This window comes from Bicyclus anynana, chromosome 5 (assembly GCF_947172395.1).
Source record: "Bicyclus anynana chromosome 5, ilBicAnyn1.1, whole genome shotgun sequence".
Classification (NCBI taxonomy): domain Eukaryota; kingdom Metazoa; phylum Arthropoda; class Insecta; order Lepidoptera; family Nymphalidae; genus Bicyclus; species Bicyclus anynana.
In genome coordinates this window covers 10,761,305-10,782,496 of record NC_069087.1, presented here as the reverse complement: position 1 = coordinate 10,782,496, position 21,192 = coordinate 10,761,305, and the positions used below count along the sequence as shown (strand labels likewise).

Here is a 21,192-nt window from a genome sequence, read left to right as displayed (position 1 = left end):
ACAAACTGCTCTTTACTACAGATGTTTAAAAGGTATGGTTAATATCCTATTAAATAGAAGTAAAAAATCTCCGTCATTATTCAATTCAATCAATCAACTAGCGAACGCCCGACTTCGTCCGTGTGGAATCCCGCGGGAACCATGGAATGAATAAAAAGGTTATATGAGCTAACCTTAAAGATAGACTATATAAGATACCGTCGCTGACTTCTTTTTGGGAAGGGAGGAAGAGGAACAATTTTTAACCGACTTCCAAAAAGGAGGAGGTTCTACGTTCGGCTGTATGTATGTTTTTCTTTTTTTTTTTATGTATGTCCAGCGATAATTCCGTCATTTGTGGACCGATTTTAAAAATTCTTTTTTTGTTTTGAAGGGTTTTATTTCAGGGTGGTCCCATTTTTTTCATGTCAGGATCTGATGATGGCATCTTGGAGAAATTGAGGGGAACTTTCAAAAATTGTAGGGACGGCTAGTGCGTTTGTTAGTGTTTCCATAAGGTATTTTAAACCACTACACTTTTATGAAGGTCTGGAGTTGGTCTGATGATGGAGCCGAAACACAGACGATGGAACTCGTCAACGATTTACAGCAGGTACCTTTTGTTTGGGCTTGATTTATTTGTATTGATGAGAACTTTCCACCTAGATGGGTTGTGACTGTATTAAGGGTCTGATGATGAAGACGAATTACAGTTAAGAGAACTCCTCAACGGTTCACAGTAGCTACCTTGTGTTTGGACTTGATAAATTTGTATTGATGAGAACTTTCCACCTAGATGGGTTGTGACTGTATTAGGGGTCTGGTGATGAAGACGAAGGATAGTTAAGGGAACTCCTCAACGGTTCACAGTAGCTATCTTGTGTTTTGACTTGATAATTTTGTATTGATGAGAACTTTCCACCTAGATGTGTTGTGACTGTATTAGGGGTCTAGTGACGAAGATGAAGGAGAGTTAAGGGAACTCCTCGACGGTTCACAGTAGTTACCTTGTGTATGGACTAAATAAATTTTATATTGATGAGAATGTGACTGCATAGGGAGTCTGGTGATAAAGACGGAGGACAGTAACCTTTCACGATTTTCTGAATATTCATATTACGTGTGGATAAAGGGGGAGTGAAATTTTGTATATGAGTTAAGGTAGTATTTTTAAAATTGGGATTGTAGGACTTAGATACTTATCATAAGAAAATAACGTTTCAACTAATTGCTTATTAATTTTTGTTCACACTCAGTAGGTGTGCTAACACTAAAAATTAAAAAATAAAAATTTTAATAAAAAAAATTCAACCGACTTCCAACTAAAAAATTAAGCTAAACTAAAAAGCAAAAAATAACATCTTACCTATGTGCTACCTTCTGATCAGTTTGAAGGCGGTGCCAATCCAGTGTCATGTTTTAATTAAAGCCGTTTCTGAAAGAACCACAGAAATTTTGTAATTTAAACGGCTTAAATTAAAACATCACTGGATTGGCACCGCCTTCAAACTGATCAGAAGGTAGCACGTAGGTAAGATGTTATTTTTTGCTTTTTAGTTTAGGTTAATTTTTTAGTTGGAAGTCGGTTGAATTTTTTTTATTAAAATTTTTATGTCATATATGATTTTTGCGAAACTTTAACCATTTACGCAGCGCACGCAGTGTAAGCTCTAAATAGGAAAAAAATCCTCCGATTTTGAAACATTCTTCATTGGTGCTCCGCTTCTATTGCATCATCATTATAATATAGCCTTCCTCGATAAATAGGCTATCTAACATTGAAAGAATTATTTAAATCGGACGAGTTGTTCCTGAGACTAGCGCGTTCAAGCAAACAAACTCTTCAGCTTTATAATATTAATTATAGATGACAAAGAGTATGTTACAATTACATCATGCTTTGAAAGCACCAAGTAATTAATAATTAAAAGTTTGGTGCACCACGCAACGCGCTACGTGACAAAGAACCAATTATCACGCTTGCTGGAATTTAACACAATACGTGACCAGTAATAACCCTTTTTATTTTTGTTTCGTTTACCTTGCTATACATATAGGTATATCGGTATATACTGGGTGTCCCGTAATTAATAAATAAAAAGCAATTGGTAAAAAACAAACACCTCCAAAATATCTAAAACTAATTTGAATAGTTTTCCAAAAATCCCTAGGGTGACCAAGTTATATTTAAAAAAAAAACTAAATTAAGATAGAAAAATTCAAAAAATCCGAAAAATAAATATAGTTTGGTCACCCTAGGGATTTTTGGAAAACTATTCAAATTAGTTCTAGTTAATTAGGTGGTATATCTACCAATTGCGTTTTATCCATTAATTACGGGACAACCTGTATGTATAGTGAAACGAGCTTAGCTAGTACCTACCCTAACGAAGATTCAAACCACAAGGTTTGACAAGGGGCTTCAGAATTCACATAGTCATCCAAATGTTCGCTTTTGGTTGGCTGAATGCTTTGGCTTTTAGTTGTTCTGATTGGAGAGAAGGATCCCGAATTCATCTCTTCAACAAGAACAAGTTGTTATTTTGTGTTTACTTACAACTGTTAACGTTCAGAATAACTTTCAAGTAAGTATTTCGGTTTATAATCTTTTTAACATAAAAATGGAACCGACTTCAAGGACGTATTTCAGTTATTTTGATTTTAACATAAAATCCCTAAACCGATTTTCATGAAATGGAACTAAATTAATCTGTAACTACTTACTCTTTCAAACCAAAAAGAATTTTCAAAATCTATATATATAAAAATTAATCCATATATTCCTTGGTCACGCCATCACGCGGGAACGGCAGGACCGATTTCACTATTTTTTTTTATGTGTTTGTTATTGTCAGGAGAAGGTTCTTATGACAGAAAAAATTTAAAAATTGAAGGGGTAGGGTAGGGGTAAGGTAGGGTAGAGGTAGGGGTAAGGTAGGGATACAATAGGGGTAGGGTAGGGTAAGGTAGGGGTAGGGTAGGGTAGGGGTAGGGTAGGGGTAGAGTAAGGGTACGGGTATAGGTTGGGTAGGGGTAGGGTAAGGGTAGTTGAAAGTTTACATCGAGTTTTACGCGGACGTAGTCGCGGGCGTCCGCTAGTTGGTTAATAAAAGACGAAGTTATATGGTAACAAACATTAAAAAAACAGACGTTTTGAATTGAGAACCTCCTCCTTTTTTGAAGTTGGTTAAAAACTTAGACGAGAGATTGTAATGAATATTTGTGTTAACATTTTAAACAAGAAAAAAGGTTCTAGCGCATTGAATTCGCATTTTTCCCTTGTCTCTTTACACACCTAATGAGACCCTCAGGAACAACGCCTCCTGACCCAAAAAGCTTTAGATGACTTAGAGCGACTGAAATTGGAAGGTTTATATTCTTAAGCATGAACCTATCGAGATCGTCCCAAAAATCAAAAAAAGGTCGTTGGTATTTATTTCGACACTTAGATATTAACCTACTACAATGCTTGTTATATTTTGTGAGTAAAATTTTATCAGGCCACATTTTTCAAGTTATTATAAAGGATTATTTAATTTAATTCGTACACATAAAAAAAAACGTCAAAATGCCAATTTACCATTAAAGAGTTATGACCCAAAACCAAAACTATATGTCATTTTGTATGTACTTCCCCTACAATTGCCCATTTTTTTCAAACATGGTCATCATACACATTACCCATACCACATTTATACATATCGTAGATTTATAACACATAGATAGTGTTTAGTGGATTCGTAAGCTGTTTTATGTGCCCCGAATTGGGAGCCCTTGACGCATTGCTACGCCACGATAAGTACGCTTGTATGCGTGACGGCGAGAAGAATTAGCTTAGCTCTAACGCTCACATAGTAACAGAAGTGGCTTACGTTTGGAGTGAAAAAACGTTGTTGCGGATCTAAAGGATAATAGTCTAAGATAAATTACTAAACTAGCTGACGTTCCCGTTCCCGTAGGGATATTGGGATAATATATAACCTACAGCCTTCTTCGATAAATGGAATATCTAACATTGAAAGAATTTTTCACTTCGGACTAGTAGTTCCTGAGATTAGCGCGTTCAATCAAAGAAACAAACTCTTCAGCTTTATAATATTAGTATAGATATAGATTCAGGACATAAAAAATATGGACTAATATGCAGGGTATCCAGGTAGATCAAGCTAAGCTTGTTGCGTGTTGGCTTCAGGCGGAACAAAGCAGTTTCATATACCACATCAATAGCAACAAACTGGATTATCTGTATGTATCTAGAAGTTTAACCATGTTGATTGGTTTATCATTTATGCAACTGGGACCAGCTTAACTTGGACCAGCTCTACGGGTTTTTGAAGATGACGTCGTGGAAATATGACTATTTTATTGGTATTAATTAATATATAAACTTTTTTGCTTCATGTACATTAACTTCTGATTGTTATTAATGTAATAGGTCAGAGAAAGAATCCTAAAAAGTGCCCTTTGTTAAAAGCTACAAGGTTTCTTAGGCTCCTGTGGGCCCTTTTCTTAGCTTCTAACTTTCTAATTTAGCTCAGGTCGTTGTTTTCACTAACGTCCTATAATTTATAAATTCTACTCAAGTTAATATAACCTTACTTGGTATTAGGCATGGTATAGAAACAAGATATCAACATAGTATAGTAAACTCTAAGCTCTGTAGTACAATTTTTTTTCCATCTGATTTAAAAATGGTTGAGGTGTCATTCGATTCGGAATTGAATGTATAGCTTTTGAAAAAATTAAAGGCTCGCTTGCAAAAATTGCAAAAGTTAAAAACAATTAACTTAAAATTAAAAAATTTGTTCGGTTTTTCGTGTTTATGGCTATACAGTGATCATTTAAATTACAACGTTCTGTAATGATGTGGTTTTATAACTCGACACAATGAGTTTAAAATTTGCCTCTATTTTTCTTTGTCTAACTCGATACTATAGATAGACAAAGGTAGAGACGAATTCGAAATATACATATTATGTCGAGTTATAAAAAGTCTTAGAATATTAGATTAGATAATTGGTTAAGAAGTTATAAAGACCATTTAGAAAGCTGATTAATTATTAATAGTATTATTATTTATGTACCCTGTTGCGATACGCCCAGTCTAAGAATTATTTGATCTAGATACTCGTAAATATGCTATACATTATGGTTTAAATCTAAGCATAAACTAGTTTTTTCTACAGACACCGAGTTAAATTTACGACTGTTCGTTTCTTATTTAGATCATTCGGATAAGCAAGAAAGCTTAGAGCTGAAAAATTCGAGGGAGGTTGAAATATTTCGTCCATTAGCTACGTACATAAATCGGCGCAGTCACCGCGGCCGAGATGTTTCACTGGCCCGCCATTGAAACGGAAAATACAAAATAATATTTATGTTAACACAGCTCGTGTCGTATCTCATGCATGCCACAAGCGCTATTCAAAACGTCGACTACTGCTCAAAATAAAAACATTATAAAATATATTATTTCCCGTTTTCAACTCTCTCTTCAGTGAGTCGGTTCCTCGTGAAAAAGGATCTAGAAATCGCTACAGCTGACGCTTTAACAATATATAGAGTTCCTTAATCGTTTACGTTCCCTGACCATTTTAAATACATATCCTACAAAAGTTATATAATATGTATAAAAAAAATTGTGATCAACAACTAAAAAATAATAACAAAAACATAATAATAGGGTAAGTAAACAAGTGAGCCGTGATAGCCCAGTGGATATGACCTCCGCCTCCGATTCCGGAGGGTGTGGGTTCGAATCCGGTCCGGGGCATGCACCTCCAACTTTTCAGTTGTGTGCATTTTAAGAAATTAAATATCACGTGTCTCAATCGGTGAAGGAAAACATCATGACGAAACCTGCATACCAGAGAATTATCTTAATTCTCTGCGTGTGTGAAGTCTGCCAATCCGCATTGGGCCAGCGTGGTGGACTAATGGCCTTGCCCCTCTCATTCTGAGAGGAGACTCGAGCTCAGCAGTGAGCCGAATATAGGTTGATGACGCAAGTAAACAAGTAAACTTCTGATGACGTAAGTAAACAAGTAAACTTCTACCAGTAAACTAACAACTATATATTTATAAATGTAACAATTTTTATTCCATAAATCCTAAAGTTGTAGACATGTTGTAAAAATGTAGAACGTGATTTATTATAAAATGTTTATTTTACACGAATTTGGCATAATTATGTCATTTTACTTATTACATTCAGAAATCGATGTAAACGAATACCTACTAATATTAAGAAAAAGTCTAAAACGAAGGAAACGTTCTGACTGTTTAAATAAATTCCATTTTTATTAATTCTAATACCACAGACATAAACAAATAAAATTCTTCTTGTAAGTAAAATCAAGTTACGAGTACAAATTGGAAAACTAAATAAGAAACCTCATAATAATCTCAAGCCTGTTAACTCCTAAAGCAATAAACGCTCCAAAATAAAAACATCACTATCTATTATTTCTTTTATGTCCCGAGATCAAAGCCATGTTCATTATACAAAGCAATGGCTCTGCACACATAAAAAGAATATAAAAAATAAACAAAATTCCGACCTAATTTCCTGATACCGTCAGTAGGTAAAACTATTACGCTACACACAAATCTAGCGGAAATTTCGCTTCAGTTCCACGAAATATCAATCAATCCTATACCTACTCGATTGTTTGTATAATTGTATAATAATGTTAGGTAATCCTTACACTAAGCCCTCATTCACACAAGAGTTTTTTTAACGGACGTTAAAAAAGCGGTCAAATATAGTTTTAAGTTCAACACTGCTTGAAAAAAACGTCGTGTTTTAAAAACGATACTTGGGAATGCATTTGTTGTATTTGAACGCTTTTTAAAAAAAACACTCTTGCGAAAGAGGGCTTAGTTTTGACTGATGCAAGTTACCTACTGTGAAGCCTAATCAAGTCAATATTTTTAGAGTGTAAACTATACAGAAAGCATTTTTACAATAGATTACTATCAAGATAATTTTCCGCGAGTTAACATATTATCCGTGATAGGTATATAGATAGTATCATTATGATTTTACAAGTAAGATATCTGCTTTGTATAATATTTTCCTACAAGAAATCAAGGATTAAAAAGCCATAAGGAAAAACGCACAGATTCCGCTGCCATTTTCTCCTCGGATTTGTCCCCCGCCTGGGCAAGCCTTGCTAATAGTCCTTTTTACTGCGCAATAAAGTGAAACTCTTGCTCTAAGCTAAATTAATTATGAGGTATTATTAATGGCCGGCTTCTTGGAACAATAAACAGGAACTTCGTAAGTACCTACGATGAATTTTACCTACTTTATTGAAAATGTGTCTAAAAAGATTTCTTTGTGTTTCAAAACCTTAGTTGCAATTACGCCTGACGATACAGGATGCGGTACAACGTCCTTGCCTAGAAGATGCCCATTCAGTCTTGATTTGAAGATAAGCATAATGGGGATGATGACTAGGTTTGAATATATTGATTTTTACTAGACATTCGGGTAAATAAGGTCAATATTAACTAATTAATATGTAAAAAACAAAGATTGGCTTAATGGTTGCTAAATAAATAAGCTTATAAAATTTCAAAATCTACTAAAATTCTTTTATCGTAATTAGATTTTTTTTTTACATTTTTAGCTTCCTTACATTAAACGTAACATGTGAACTATTAACATAAACGCACAAATAACAAAGATATTTGTAATTTTGTTTGAACGCACATACAAATCTAACGATCAGCGAGCCAACGACGTCACTAATTCGTGCCATTTTGTATGGAGCGTTTTTCAGGAATCCGTGGCAGTGCCGCAAATCTGACCCTTTAAATCCCTGTAGGTCCGAAAGTAATGATCGCAGATATCCTGTAACTTTTAGAAAATTGCATTACTATTAGCAAACTCTCAAATTATATATAATTTAAAAAACTGTCATCATCCCTATTATTTATACTTAATTATTGAAATAAAAATAAAAAATAATATTAAGATATAAAAAATAGTGTAGATATTTAGGTGTTTGGAGCCTAAACTTCCTGCTCAATAAACCGTCGACGAGGTAAGGTAAAGAAATTATGAAATGTCAACGTTTATCAACAAAACGTTCATAATTTCCGGCGGGCTTTGCGTTTTAGGCAAAAAAGACTGAGATCTAAATAAAGATTAAATATAAAATGTTGTAATTTTTTTAATATTTAAAATACTTCAAAATACATAAGTAGGTACTATTTCTTTTGTTTTTACATACTTTCATTACAATTCAAAATGGCCTAACCAGCACGTCCAATGGGTTCGTAATTTTTATATATCTTCCTGTGCTAGCATAGGTATCTTAATAAATTATAAAATTTAAAAAAAACATGCAAGTTTCTGTCATATACTATATCACCACAGCCATAGTAAAGATGTGCCACAACGTTTATCAACCCTTAATAGAGCAACGTGGTGAGTCTAAGCTCTTTTTTATACCCTAACCTGTACGTAGGGATGCCTGGCATTAGATCTTAGATGCTAACAAACATGAGCCGTGATAGCCCAGTGGATATGACCTCTGCTTTCTATTACGGAGGGTATGGGTTCGAATCCGATCCGGGGCATGCACCTCCATCTTTTCAGTTGTGTGTATTTTAATAAATTAAATATCACTTGTCTCAAACGGTGAAGGAAAAACATCGTGAGGAAACCTGCATACCAGAGAATTTTCTTAATTCTCTGCGTGTGTGAAGTCTGCCAATTCGCATTGAGCCAGCATGGTGGACTATTGGCCTAACCCCGCTCATACTGACAGGAGACTCGAGCTCAGCAGTGAGCCGAATATGGGTTGATAAGGAACAAACATAAGTCCAAGTGAACGTCAATAAATAGTTCGAATTTGACTTCCAAGATCACTCGAACTGAAAGGGTTATTAAAGCTTGTAAAATGATACAAGAATTTCTATAAATACACAGGACTCAGCACATTACACATCGATATTTAAATTGGCCGATGAAAACTATGACTTGCACCCACATGAAATTCCGAACGCTGTGCTTCCAACCACAAGTGCGCTTAAAACAAATGGCTTGCTATATCAACCTATACTTTGTACTATTCCTGGATATTAGTAGAACTGATTTAAGGCTAATAGACTACTGAAAGTACTTTGCTTTTTTGCAGCCAGTATTTTGCCACCATTCCTCGTTGGCATGATTTAAAAGCTATTAGCATAAGTTAAGTTTCTTGTTGTATATTCCTTTTCAAGAAAAAACTAATACTTTTTTGTATCTTTCTTGAACTCTTACTATTAATCACACTGATATTATAAAGGCAAAAGTTTGTATGCAAGTGTCTCTGTGTGTGTGTGTATGTATAATGTATATGTTTGTGCTGCGGCTACTGAAACGATTTCGCTGAAATTTGGAATGGAAATAGATTTTACTCTGGATTAACACATAGGTTACATTTCATCCCGGAATAATCCATGTTTCCAGCGGGATTTATGAAAAACTGAATTCCACGCGGACGAAGTCGCGGGCGTCCGCTAGTATAATATAATCCTTATTGTATAAGTACATCACCAATTTATATAATACCTACATAAATGTTATGTTTAGCTTGGGCAGTGCTTTTATCCATTTTAATCAAGCTACCTGTAATTAATTAATTAAATATACCTTCGCCTCTAATGGATTTGAAATAATACGTAACATTTATCTTTATTTTTCCAACACCAAATCCCACTTGGTTAGAAAACGTGGCGAAGTATCTTGTTCGCGTAATACATTTGCCGCTGGTAATATTATTTAAGTGGCCCCTACGACGTGTATACTGCCAAGAGATCGTAAAATTTATCGAATTCAATCATGACCTCAGGGAGCTGTACCACTCAAATTACAATAATAATAAAACTTGAAACGTCTCGTTAGCTTAGTGTTTCTTTGTTGGCGTTTTAGTATAAAAAAAATTAGGTCAATAAGTGACTGTTAATTTACGAATACAAAGTAATAACCGTAATAGAATTCTTTGTTTGAAAGCTCGTCAGGGGAAATACTCCCGCCAGGCATATTTGCCGCCAAGCAAAAACTGCTGTTTCAGTCAAAAGTTATTGTTTCCGGTAAAAATACATAAGTAATGTAAGTATATGCCCTGCCTAAGTATATTATGACCCTGCTTAATATGTACTGAATTCGTAGTAGTTTGTAGAGTATCTTATATTCCAGGACCTGTAGCCATGTGGCACGTCGTTTCTCTTTCTACAATCGCAAACGCTTCTTGAGAAGTGTCAGTTTTATTAGCAACTAGCGGACGTCCGCGACTTCGTCCGTATGGAATTCAGTTTTTCACCAATCCCACGGGAATCATGGATTTTTCCAGGATGAAAAATAATGTTAAAGTAGTGTTAATCCAGAAAAAAAACCATTCCAAATTTCAGCCAAATCGCTTCAGTAGCCTCAACGCACAGGAAGAACGAATATACATACTTACACACACGCACACACACGTATGGGTGGTGGTTTCTAGAGCGAGCTCTAGTTGGAGAAACTCCAGCGAAGGCCAGAACCAATGGATCTCCACATGTACCAATAGCGCAATAGCCAACCAAGTGTGGAAAAGGCCCAGGAATGAAGAAGAAGAAGAAGAAGACCCAGGAATTAATAAAAAGAAGTAATTGTGCTCGTAGTATACAAAGCAAAGAATTGTTAGCAGGATATATTCGTTGTATTAAGTACTTTACTAATAACTTTTCTGTGAGACGAATACGAAAGGGTTACAATAACAGAGAACGCAAAGAAAATAATAAATTGAGACAAATGTGTCGAGTTTGTTATCACATCTTCTGTTTCGCGGCAACTCGTTCTCAGTTTAATTTAGTATGGATTTAAAGGAGTAAGCTGTTATTTAATAAATGCAAATGGTTGTGAAAGAAATCAGCTTTCACTTTATAACTGTTTTTTTATATATCTATCTTTAAACTTATCAGGAGGGACCTGATAATCATTATCAGCCTATATTCGGCTTACCGCTGAGCTCGAGTCTCCTCTCAAAATGAGACAACATTAGTTTGTAATCCACTTCTGAGTCTGCTAAAACTATACTAATACTAGAGAATGCCCACGACTTTTTCCGCCATTACCTCCTTAATTTGGCCCTCTCGCAAAATCCGTTCTTAGTAAACCTCTACTAACTATAAACTACCTCTCTGCTACATTTCATGTACCTTCCGCTTTTATTTATAAAGATGATAAAGAAGTAAAATTTATGTGTTTGTGAGTTTATAGGGTGTAATCTCTGGATCTACTAAAACCATTAAAATTCTTTTACCAATAGAAAGCATCGTCACTAAGTACCTAACATTATCTATATTTTATCCCCGTATTGCTACGGGAACGGGAACTACGCGGGTGAATTCGTGGGGCTTCTGCTAGTGGTTTAATTTTCATTACTTCGTGTGATATACGAGCTGACCGTACCACAAACCCCACCCGTATACTCATAGCTTACTTAGCACTATTACTAATACAACACTCAACGGATTTAATTGGAAAGTGAGCCTTGGGTAAATACGTCACGTTCCACTCTGAGAACCCCTATTATTACAGCGGTGTGTTAATGGTTTATGGATTAAGTCATTTACTAAAATAGAACGGTGTTTATTCTGTGAGTTACCGTTGATTATTCGTATACAAGGGTTGTACAGTATTACCATCACTTAACGACATAGGTATATTTGTTACGAGTCTTACAAAACAAATAAAAATAACACGGTATTTGCCGTCTATTTTTGTCGTGTAATCTATATACTCGTTCGTTGGTCCAATATTTAGCCTGTAAGGTCGCGGACTATAAAATGCTACGATGTTTTTTTCCAAAAAATTGTAAGTATAAGAGTGTGACCTACCTAGAGTGAAGTGGAGTTGAAAACTCCTATAGTTAAGAGAACACTTACAATAGCAATAAATAGAGAATTTACTAAATATAGTACTATTACTAAATTAATATTAAATTCATAGTAAAACAAACTTCTAAACAAGCTCGCTTCTATCTTAGACTACATCGTCGCTAAACGTTAGCAGACAAGGGCTAAGTACCGCAGAGCCATCTACCATTTTCAAAGCATACACTATACAAAAACACACCCATTATACAATACCCATACACACCAAATTTCATCTAAATTGGTTCAGCCGTTTAAAAGTTACGCTACATTTTCACGGCAATTTCCTTCATGTAATTTTAACTGTTAAATGTTAAAAGACGAAAATGATATATGACAAAAGACTTATATATGTGTGTGTAAACAGGATGCTCGGGAGTATTTTCCATAACTCTAGGGTTATAATATTTAAGGATATTTTTTTTTAATTATATGATTTTATTTGAATAGGGATGATGACTAGGTTTGAATATATTGAATATTATTATACATTCGGGTAAATAAGGTCAATGTTAACTTATTTATACATAAAAAGCAAAGATTGTATTTGCAAAATAAATGAGATTATAAAATTTCAAAATCTATTAATATTTATCGTAATTAGATGAAAATTCATACAGTTTTAGCTTCCTTACATTAAATGTGACATTTGTTAATATGTGAACTATAAACATAAACGCACAAATAACAAAGATATTAGTAATTTTGTTTGTACGCACATACAAATCTAACGATCATTACATTACCTACGACGTCATTAGTTCGTACCATTTTATATGGGGCGTTTTTCAGGGATCCGCGGCAGCTCCGAAATCCCTGTAGCTCCGAAAGTAATGATCGCAGATACCCTGTTACTTTTACAAAATTGCTTTACTATTAGCATACTCTTAATTTATATACAATTTAATAAACTGTCTTCATCCCTATTGCCTTGTCAACACCTTGAAATTATGGGATATATTCCGCAACACTCTGTGTATAACATACTTTTATTTGTAGTAGTAACGTACTGTGGTTGGTTGGTGGTTAATAGTTCTATAGACATGTACGTTAAAAAACATACAGGACAATGCTCATAGGTGACAAAAACACGTGCATAAGAAATATATTAAGAGTGTGCAATATGTAATTTGGTGGTTACAAATGGTTCTGGATCTCAGATTCTGGAAAAGTTAGGAGCCTGATATTTGGGTAAATGATATTTCAAAGTGTTAGCTTCGTTATGACTATACAAAATACATAATTTGTAAAACTTTTCTCGATAGTTTATTTTTTTGAAAAATACATGTTTTGCTCACATTTTGCTTTCAATCTCAGGAAAACAAACTTATTTTCTTAAATTTTTGTTTTGTATAGAAAATTAGGTATATATCATGAACATGGCCATTTTGTTTTTCGTTATGTTGTTTAATTTACCTACTTGCAATTAGGTATAAATGGTTTTGGCGCTCACGTCATAAAATTTGCGGCGCGCGTCAATCGCTCCGTCCTTTTCACTCACGTGAAAGTCATAATTCGGCGTCTCGTTTGCGCTTCGAATTTTATCCATATCGTACCGACGCGCTGCGCGCTCTTAAGATACTACAGCGACTTACCAAAAGCATAATAACATATCTGAAATAGATGCGGCGCGATGGCCGTAAGCAAGCCGAACAAGGCTTGCGGCAACTCCGTAGCAAGGAACAGTCCCAGCAGTGCTACGAGCATGCGCGTAGTGCGGTCCGTGCGACCGCCGCCGCCTTTCTTACCGCCTTCTTCATTGAGACGAGTCTTTTCACCCTGTGTACAAAAATATCCCATAAAACGCTTTTCTTTTTAAAGAAAGCTTGTGTTATTTGTCCTTTAAAAAAAAATTACAATGTTAATAAAATATAATCATCATCATCATTGTCAGCCGATGGACGTCCACTGCTGGACATAGGCCTCTTGCATGGACTTCCAAACAAAACGGTCTCGAGCCGCCAGCATCCAGCGGCTCCCTACAACCCGCTTGATGTCTTCGGTCCACCTAGTGGGGGGTCGACCAACACTGCGCTTTCCGGTGCGGGGTCGCCATTCCAGCACCTTGGGACCCCAACGTCCATCGGCTCTTCGAACTATGTGGCCTGCCCACTGCCACTTCAGCTTCGCGACTCGATGAGCTATATCAGTGACTTTAGTTCGTTTGCGGATCTCCTCATTTCTGATTCGATCACGCAGAGAAACCCCAAGCATAGCTCGCTCCATCGCCCGCTGAGTGACTTTGAGCCTTCTTATTAGGCCCATAGTTAGCGACCAAGTCTCGGATCCGTAAGTCATCACTGGCAACACGCACTGTTCGAAAATATAATACAAAACACTATTAAAATTTTATTAAATGAAATTCAACCCTCCCGCTACGGGACATTATAGTGCCCAAGCATTCGGTGATCAGGACTCCAGAGTGAAAAACCTCCTCACAATACGCGGCATCTCAAGAATAGCTAGTATTTTAACTAAATAATTCTGTATCCAACCATTGATCCAGCAGTTAAGCGAAAGCTTCTTAAGGTGATGGTCGAAGCTTTTCGTTATATGACTGAAACGACTGTGAAACAATAATAGTTGACTCAACATGGCAGTATTATGATACTTTTCCTTTTCAGCTTTAACCAGATTATCGTCATGTGGAATAGTAATATCGACAATAATTATTGCACGGCGCACTGACCGATCGACTTGCACTATATCAGGTCTATGTGCAACCTTTTTACCTGTCGGTGATAATATTCCTATATTACTGCATTATCACTTATTTATCTATTTCTTCCTTTTTTATTTTTTACAATCTTAATAAAATACAAATTAATACTGAACACTATTAATCCTCCTCCGTCAAGTTAAAGAACAAGGCACAGCCGTTACATCTTTTTATAGAAGCCATTCAGGGCATTGTTGACCGTTTGTAACGTCTATTATAACCCTTTTTTGTAACAATTAATAAGCTCAACTTTGTAATGTATGTTCACAATTTCAATCAATATAAAAAATTGCCTACCAGAAATAAAAATTGATTGAGAACATATTTTAAAACGTACTACTTTCAAGTTGAAGTAGAATGTGAGTAAGAATCGCTTTCAAATAATTTATTAGGCAAGTGCAATGTCCACACTCGTAAATACGTATTATATAGGTCATAAAGTTTTGAATGCTTTTATAGCTTTAGTAATAAAAATCTTATACTAGTGCTACGAATTCAAAATATACGCTGGCCTCAAATAACTTTTGTCAGTGAAAAGTAAAATTATCTAATTCCAAAGTAACTCATATTACCTTCCAGCATGTATAACAATTTACGAAAAGCCCTTACACAATTACTTATACACCTATCTACTACATAATATAAGAAGTGTTCAGCCTACATCATAATATGAAACCATTTATATTAATTTTTTTGAGTGTCGTTACGTTATCTCGGTAAATTATATGTATATAAGAACGAGTATGTGGCATTATTGAAATGAAAAAAGAATTACGGATACAGACAATCTGACTAGTGTTGTAAAGCGTGTGAGTTTGTGGCGATGCGTTAATATTTTAATTTAAATAATAATAATTATAAAATTGCATTGCATTGATCTACTGGGACCGAATGATTATTATCACTACCAGGTATGTTGTTGCCAATAGGAACTTATGAGTTTATATAAGATCAAACGAACTTAGTGAAGTTCGATCATTATTATATGAGTCGCTTTATTCGAAGATACAATATTAACTAGGTAGTTACTTTTATCCGATAGGCATAATTCGCACTTTAGAGAATCGATTTTCAATCGATACAACTCCTTTTTTTTTTTTTTTTACACTGGCCACTCTAGCGAGCCGCCACTTGCCAACTCATTCTTTTTAGAGTTATTCGTAAATAAATAAATGAAAATTTTTCATTTTGGTTGTGGGTGGGTGGGTACTTTGTATCTTCGAATAAAGCGACTCATATAATAATGATCGAACTTCACTAAGTTCGTTTGATCTTATATTATATGTTCGTCGCTTTATTCTTCAGATACAATATTAACTAGGTAGATGTTCAGAGAAGAAGATGTTTTCAGATAAAACATTCAGTTATTGAAATGAAAAATCTTCTATTTATTTACCACTAGGACGAAAAACATTCGCGATTACTAAGCGAATATTACATAAATAATGAAACCGAATGGGAGTACATTAATCAGAAAACTTACAAAGTTAAGATGAAATTAACATTAATCAACTATTTGTTTACAAACTGATCGAGCAAATGTTTCTTCATCGACCAATGGGCGGTTACATGAACCGGGCAAAAGTCGAGGAAGAGCTCGTCCAGTCAACAGACTTCCGTATGGTGTCTTATGCACACCCCTGCTAAGGCTGCCACCGAAGTGGAAGTGTGACGAGTGCTGTGTACGCCCAATATCAAGATAACGATGCCGTTCTCATCAACTTTCTGCTTTAATTATAGCATGCGACGTTACTTTTTAAAAATCAAATAACTGGTTATAGTTGACTAAATATTTCCGCATTATTTGCGTAGTAAGAAGGTAATTTTCTACGCCCATAAGGTTTAAGCAGGTCATAATTATGTTAGACTTTTCAATGAAATACGGAAAGAAACGTATTGGCTGCTTTAAGCTCTTTAAATTATTATTAAGTCCGATATAAAGATTTTTATACACGGCTTTTACTAAATTTACTGGTTTACTATTCAGTGCAAACTACACGCAACAATAAATTATTATTATTTGGATAGTTAGCTAATTCCAAAAACCAGCATTATTTTGCATTCATTGAATTTTATGAGCAATGTTACCACTACTTTGTGTGGTCGAGTACTGCTTTATCGTATTGGCTGAAATCGATGGTAACATTCATTCAAGTATTATTTCAGGGGTTCAAAGTGTAACGAATGCAGCGCCCAGTGAAAGACTACAGCGAAGCCAATGACATGTTCTTTAGTTTAAACGTAAACGATCCCGTTTACGTTTAAACTAAAGAACATGTCGTGTCGAACGTTCAAGAATTATATATTTTTTGTAATGAGCACTCTTTTTAAAGTACCAGGCTAGTAAGGAAAGAATAAAGTTCCCGTAGCTTTTCATTGCATTACAGATTAAATCATATTATGGAAATGCATTAAACAAATTAGAATGCTAGCTTTTTATGGCGTCTGTAGACTTTGCTTAAGGTTAGGCTTCAATGAAAAATATTGACAGCACTTTACATTGGTTCAGCATGCAAATAAGTCGCGTTTGGTGTGTCTAAAAACAATAAACTATCTCTCATTAACAGTGGGGACTGCCCACTCAGATATAAATCCATTCCATTAAATTAATTTTTGTTGTGATTCCTGATCGGCTTCTGTACTTTTAAATTTATTGGTATAGAATGCAAATAAACATTTATTTCGCATCTCGCAAATTATTAAGTATCTATACTTTAAACTGACTAAAACTTTACGTCCTTATATCTAGACCGGCATAACTAACTGCGACATAAGTTCTTAACTATACAGGCTACAGTGTTGCTCCCAAATGAGGAAAGTGAATCCACCCCCCATGCGAGTAATTTTATATGTAAGCGGGTAAAAAACCTTTTTTGTCGCCAATGGCTTGCTTGCGTAATCAACGCATAAAGAAATCGAGCATTTAGATGTCGTTCTTGCGAAAGTTTTTATCCTACAAATGAAAGAACAATAATTTTAAATGTATTTAAGTTGAAAGTTAATTCATTAAGAGTTTTTGAAGCATTAGTGAAAATTTCACATTTAGAATCTTTCAGATTTCTAAAATATTAGTCTAATTCATCAAGTCGTTCTGTTTCTACCAAAAAGACGTCTGGTAGATAATTTTTCTTCAAAATTAATGGATTGCTCATGAGCTCAATACTTTTGGCATTCGGGGCTCAAGTATATAACCAATCATACTTTACATATATGCAAACAGCTGCAATTACATAAAAATTTATTAATTAACTGCATAATATCCTAACGTTTTTATTAAAATCATATTAACGGCATTATAAAGAAAACCTCAAAGACCCTTTTGAGATTCTAGATTACTTTTAATATAAATAATAACAAAATGAACCCAGGCATTAAAGCAAACGTAGAGTTTTTTCTGATATTGCCTTGTACTTCTGCGTAAGTATTTTCTATACAAAGCTGGAAAACTTTCAATAAGTCTGACTTTAACCTGAATTCGCAATAAATCAAGCAATCTATTGATTGATTGATTTGATAGATTTCAACACACCGAAGTTAGAACACCGAGTTCTAGAAAATCATTAATCGAGTCAAACATATTCTCTATGTGATCAGTTTTTGCAAGTGTGTTAAAAGGAGTTAAAACTTGTTTTAACTATTTTGCAAAATGGTATAAAATAACCATCACACACTTCAGTATTTCATGATTTTAAGTAATGGAATATCTGGCGAGTTTGGGTCGCTGATTAAGGCCGTTGACCTAAGGTACTGTTGCCCCTCTGCTCCCCCCCCCCCCCGTCGCTTTCTCGAGGAGAAGCGAGGATGGCCTGTTCAGTTTCCTTGCTGATGGAAACGATTTCTCAATTGATACTATGCAGATGTGGACTTGGGTGGTGTTTATTAACTGAAGGAGCCTTTCTATTTGCAACACTAGTTTTTCTTTAACAACTGTGATTAGCTATTATTTCATTATTTTTTGAAAAGTTAATTTCCTTTCCAGCTCCACATCTTGTCGAATATTAAGGAAAGATTAATTATTCCTACTGTGATTAACTTCTTTCAAACATCTGTTTCTGTATGATGCAGATTGCATAATATGAATGACAGCTGCCATTCAGACTTTAATGGCTAGAAGCTAAACTATCTTTTCCATAGTTCAATGTTAATTGTAAGCTATACCTTGCCCTAGTTGCTATTTAATTGTTTCAATTACACAATTGCTTTACAGAGGGCATTTTCAGCTTTTTTAATAGATATTCTATACTCTAATTGCTAAGTCATGTTATAATAGTGATCATCATATACGATCCACTTCCCGGTATAGCACTAATAATAGTAAACTCTCTGTGGCGGTGGTTATGGGAATCCCAAGTGTTTAACACACGGTTAACCTCATGAGAATATGACCCATCCCCAACCTCAAAGATATTTGAAACGAGCCTTTATTGAAATCAATAACAAGTTTTGAATGTGATAAGTAAAATCCGTAGATACTAGCATTGCTTATACATACATACATGCATACAAAATGGCGATTCCTTCATTATGCAATATACTCATATTATTTTAGTGTTACATGATTGCTTTCGTGAGGGTACACGACCCACCTCTAAGCCACGTGTATTAGATATTATGAACTCTAAAGCTATGCTATATGAATTTACCATCGTGATCGTGGATACACGATCCACCTCCCGGAATATAATACAGTAATCGTAAGTATGATGGAAAGGCCTATGTTCAGCCGTGGACGAATAAGGCTGTTGATTGAAGTATGATGGTACGATGGTTATATCTAAGGTAGATATGCTATAAGAACTGACTTCGCATAGCATACGGTAATCATACGATAGTTAATATACAATCTAAGGTATGCTATAAAAAAAATGCCTTCGTAAGTATACACGATACACCTCCTGGCATAGTATACAAAAATCTCACTGTTACGATGGTTAACCCTAAGTTTTTAACACCCGATTAACCTTAGAGGTTAGTAATGATACGTGGTCAACCTCTAATATTTTTAAAACGAGTTCACTGGATTTAATAAATACTTTTGAATAAAAGAGGGTAGGAACTAACCTGATTCGCAAAGATCTTCTTTTCGTTCTCGAAAAAACAAACACATGCCATGGCTAAGAACCATGGTAAGTACGTTGTTACACTTAGACACTGCTACGCTTAGACACTGTTACATTATTACACTTAATTTTTTAGAATTTAAAAATGAGTACGTGCGAACGATGCCACGCTCGGAAAAAGAATGAGTTGGCAAGTGGCGGCTCGCTAGAGTGGCCAGTGTAAAAAAAAAAAAAAAAGGAGTTGTATCGATTGAAAATCGATTCTCTAAAGTGCGAATTATGCCTATCGGATAAAAGTAACTACCTAGTTAATATTGTATCTGAAGAATAAAGCGACGAACATATAATTGCTAGTCGATCGGTCAGTGCGTCGTGCAAAAAATGTTGGTATTACTGTTTCACATGACGATAATCTGGTTAATGCTGAAAAGGAAAAAGTATCAAAATACTTGTAACTTGCTCACGAGATTTCCGCCATGTGGAGTGTTGAGTCAACTATCATTGTTCCGATGGTCGTTTCAGTCAATGGTCTTATTGCGAAAAGCTTCGATCGACACCTTATGAAGCTTTCGCTTAACTGCTGGATCAAAATTCGGATAAAGAAGGCACTTATTCTTGTAACGGCGCGTATTGTGAGGAGGTTTCTCACTCTGGAACCCTGACCACCGGTTGGTTGTGTGTGCACTCAAATGTCCCGCAGCGGGAGGGTTGAAATTTTTTTATAAATATTTAATAGTGTTTTGTATGATATTTTGTATTTTATAAACATTGTCAAAAAATTAAAAAAGGACAAAAAAAAATGATAGACATTGTAATTCTATAAGCTACCTTGTACAAAAACCACGCATGTTTCCTTTGTGCTCAAGTTACGTAATGTGAATGGAATGTGAACCCTTACTGAAGTGCTAAACCAATCAACTTTAGATTTAAATTGACTATTTTTTAGACCACAAGTTTCAGTTTAGATTTTTTTAAAGACTGAATAAATTTGGTGGGGTTACGACTTTATTATTATCTCTTTTGTCCAATGGTTAGTCGATGTTGTAGACCGTGGTCGGATCATGAAATGCTATTTGGTCTTTTAAAAAAAAAACGGTAAAATTAGTCAGCTGGAGTAGGAAAATTGGTGGTGTTACATCCCCGTGTCTCGGAGAGAACTATCAATTATACTTTATAATGGTTGTAAAGGAATTGAACTTTATCACAATAGTTATAATGACTCAATGCGTTAGTCCTTTAATTAACTCGAGTCTAAAATCTCAAAAAACCAAAGGACGCCCAAGATATTTTTTTGTGAGCTTTTAAAAATGAGCTACAGTCTAGAAATTAAAAGTAAAAGACTAAACTCTTTCACAACACTAGGCTTATCGCTCAAGTACCGCGAAGCGTGGATAAATGTACATAATATTTATATTAGAATATTTAATACATTTTTCTACGAAATGTTGTGGAAAATAATGAGCCAAGTCGTTAAAGCATATTGCGACAGACTTCGATAGCTTAATATATTGAGATAATTTGTAGTGA

The 21,192-nt window shown here is 34.9% G+C and overlaps 1 protein-coding gene across 1 annotated transcript in view; it reads right to left on the bottom strand.

Moving 5' to 3' along the window:
- LOC112053055 (G-protein coupled receptor dmsr-1) overlaps positions 1 to 21,192 on the bottom strand; it is a 56,481-nt gene that overhangs the window by 8,316 nt on the left and 26,973 nt on the right. Inside the window, exon 3 of the mRNA XM_024092326.2 lies at positions 13,482 to 13,665. Coding sequence (XP_023948094.1) covers positions 13,482 to 13,665 — 184 coding nt within the window. The remainder of the gene's footprint in view (positions 1 to 13,481; positions 13,666 to 21,192) is intronic.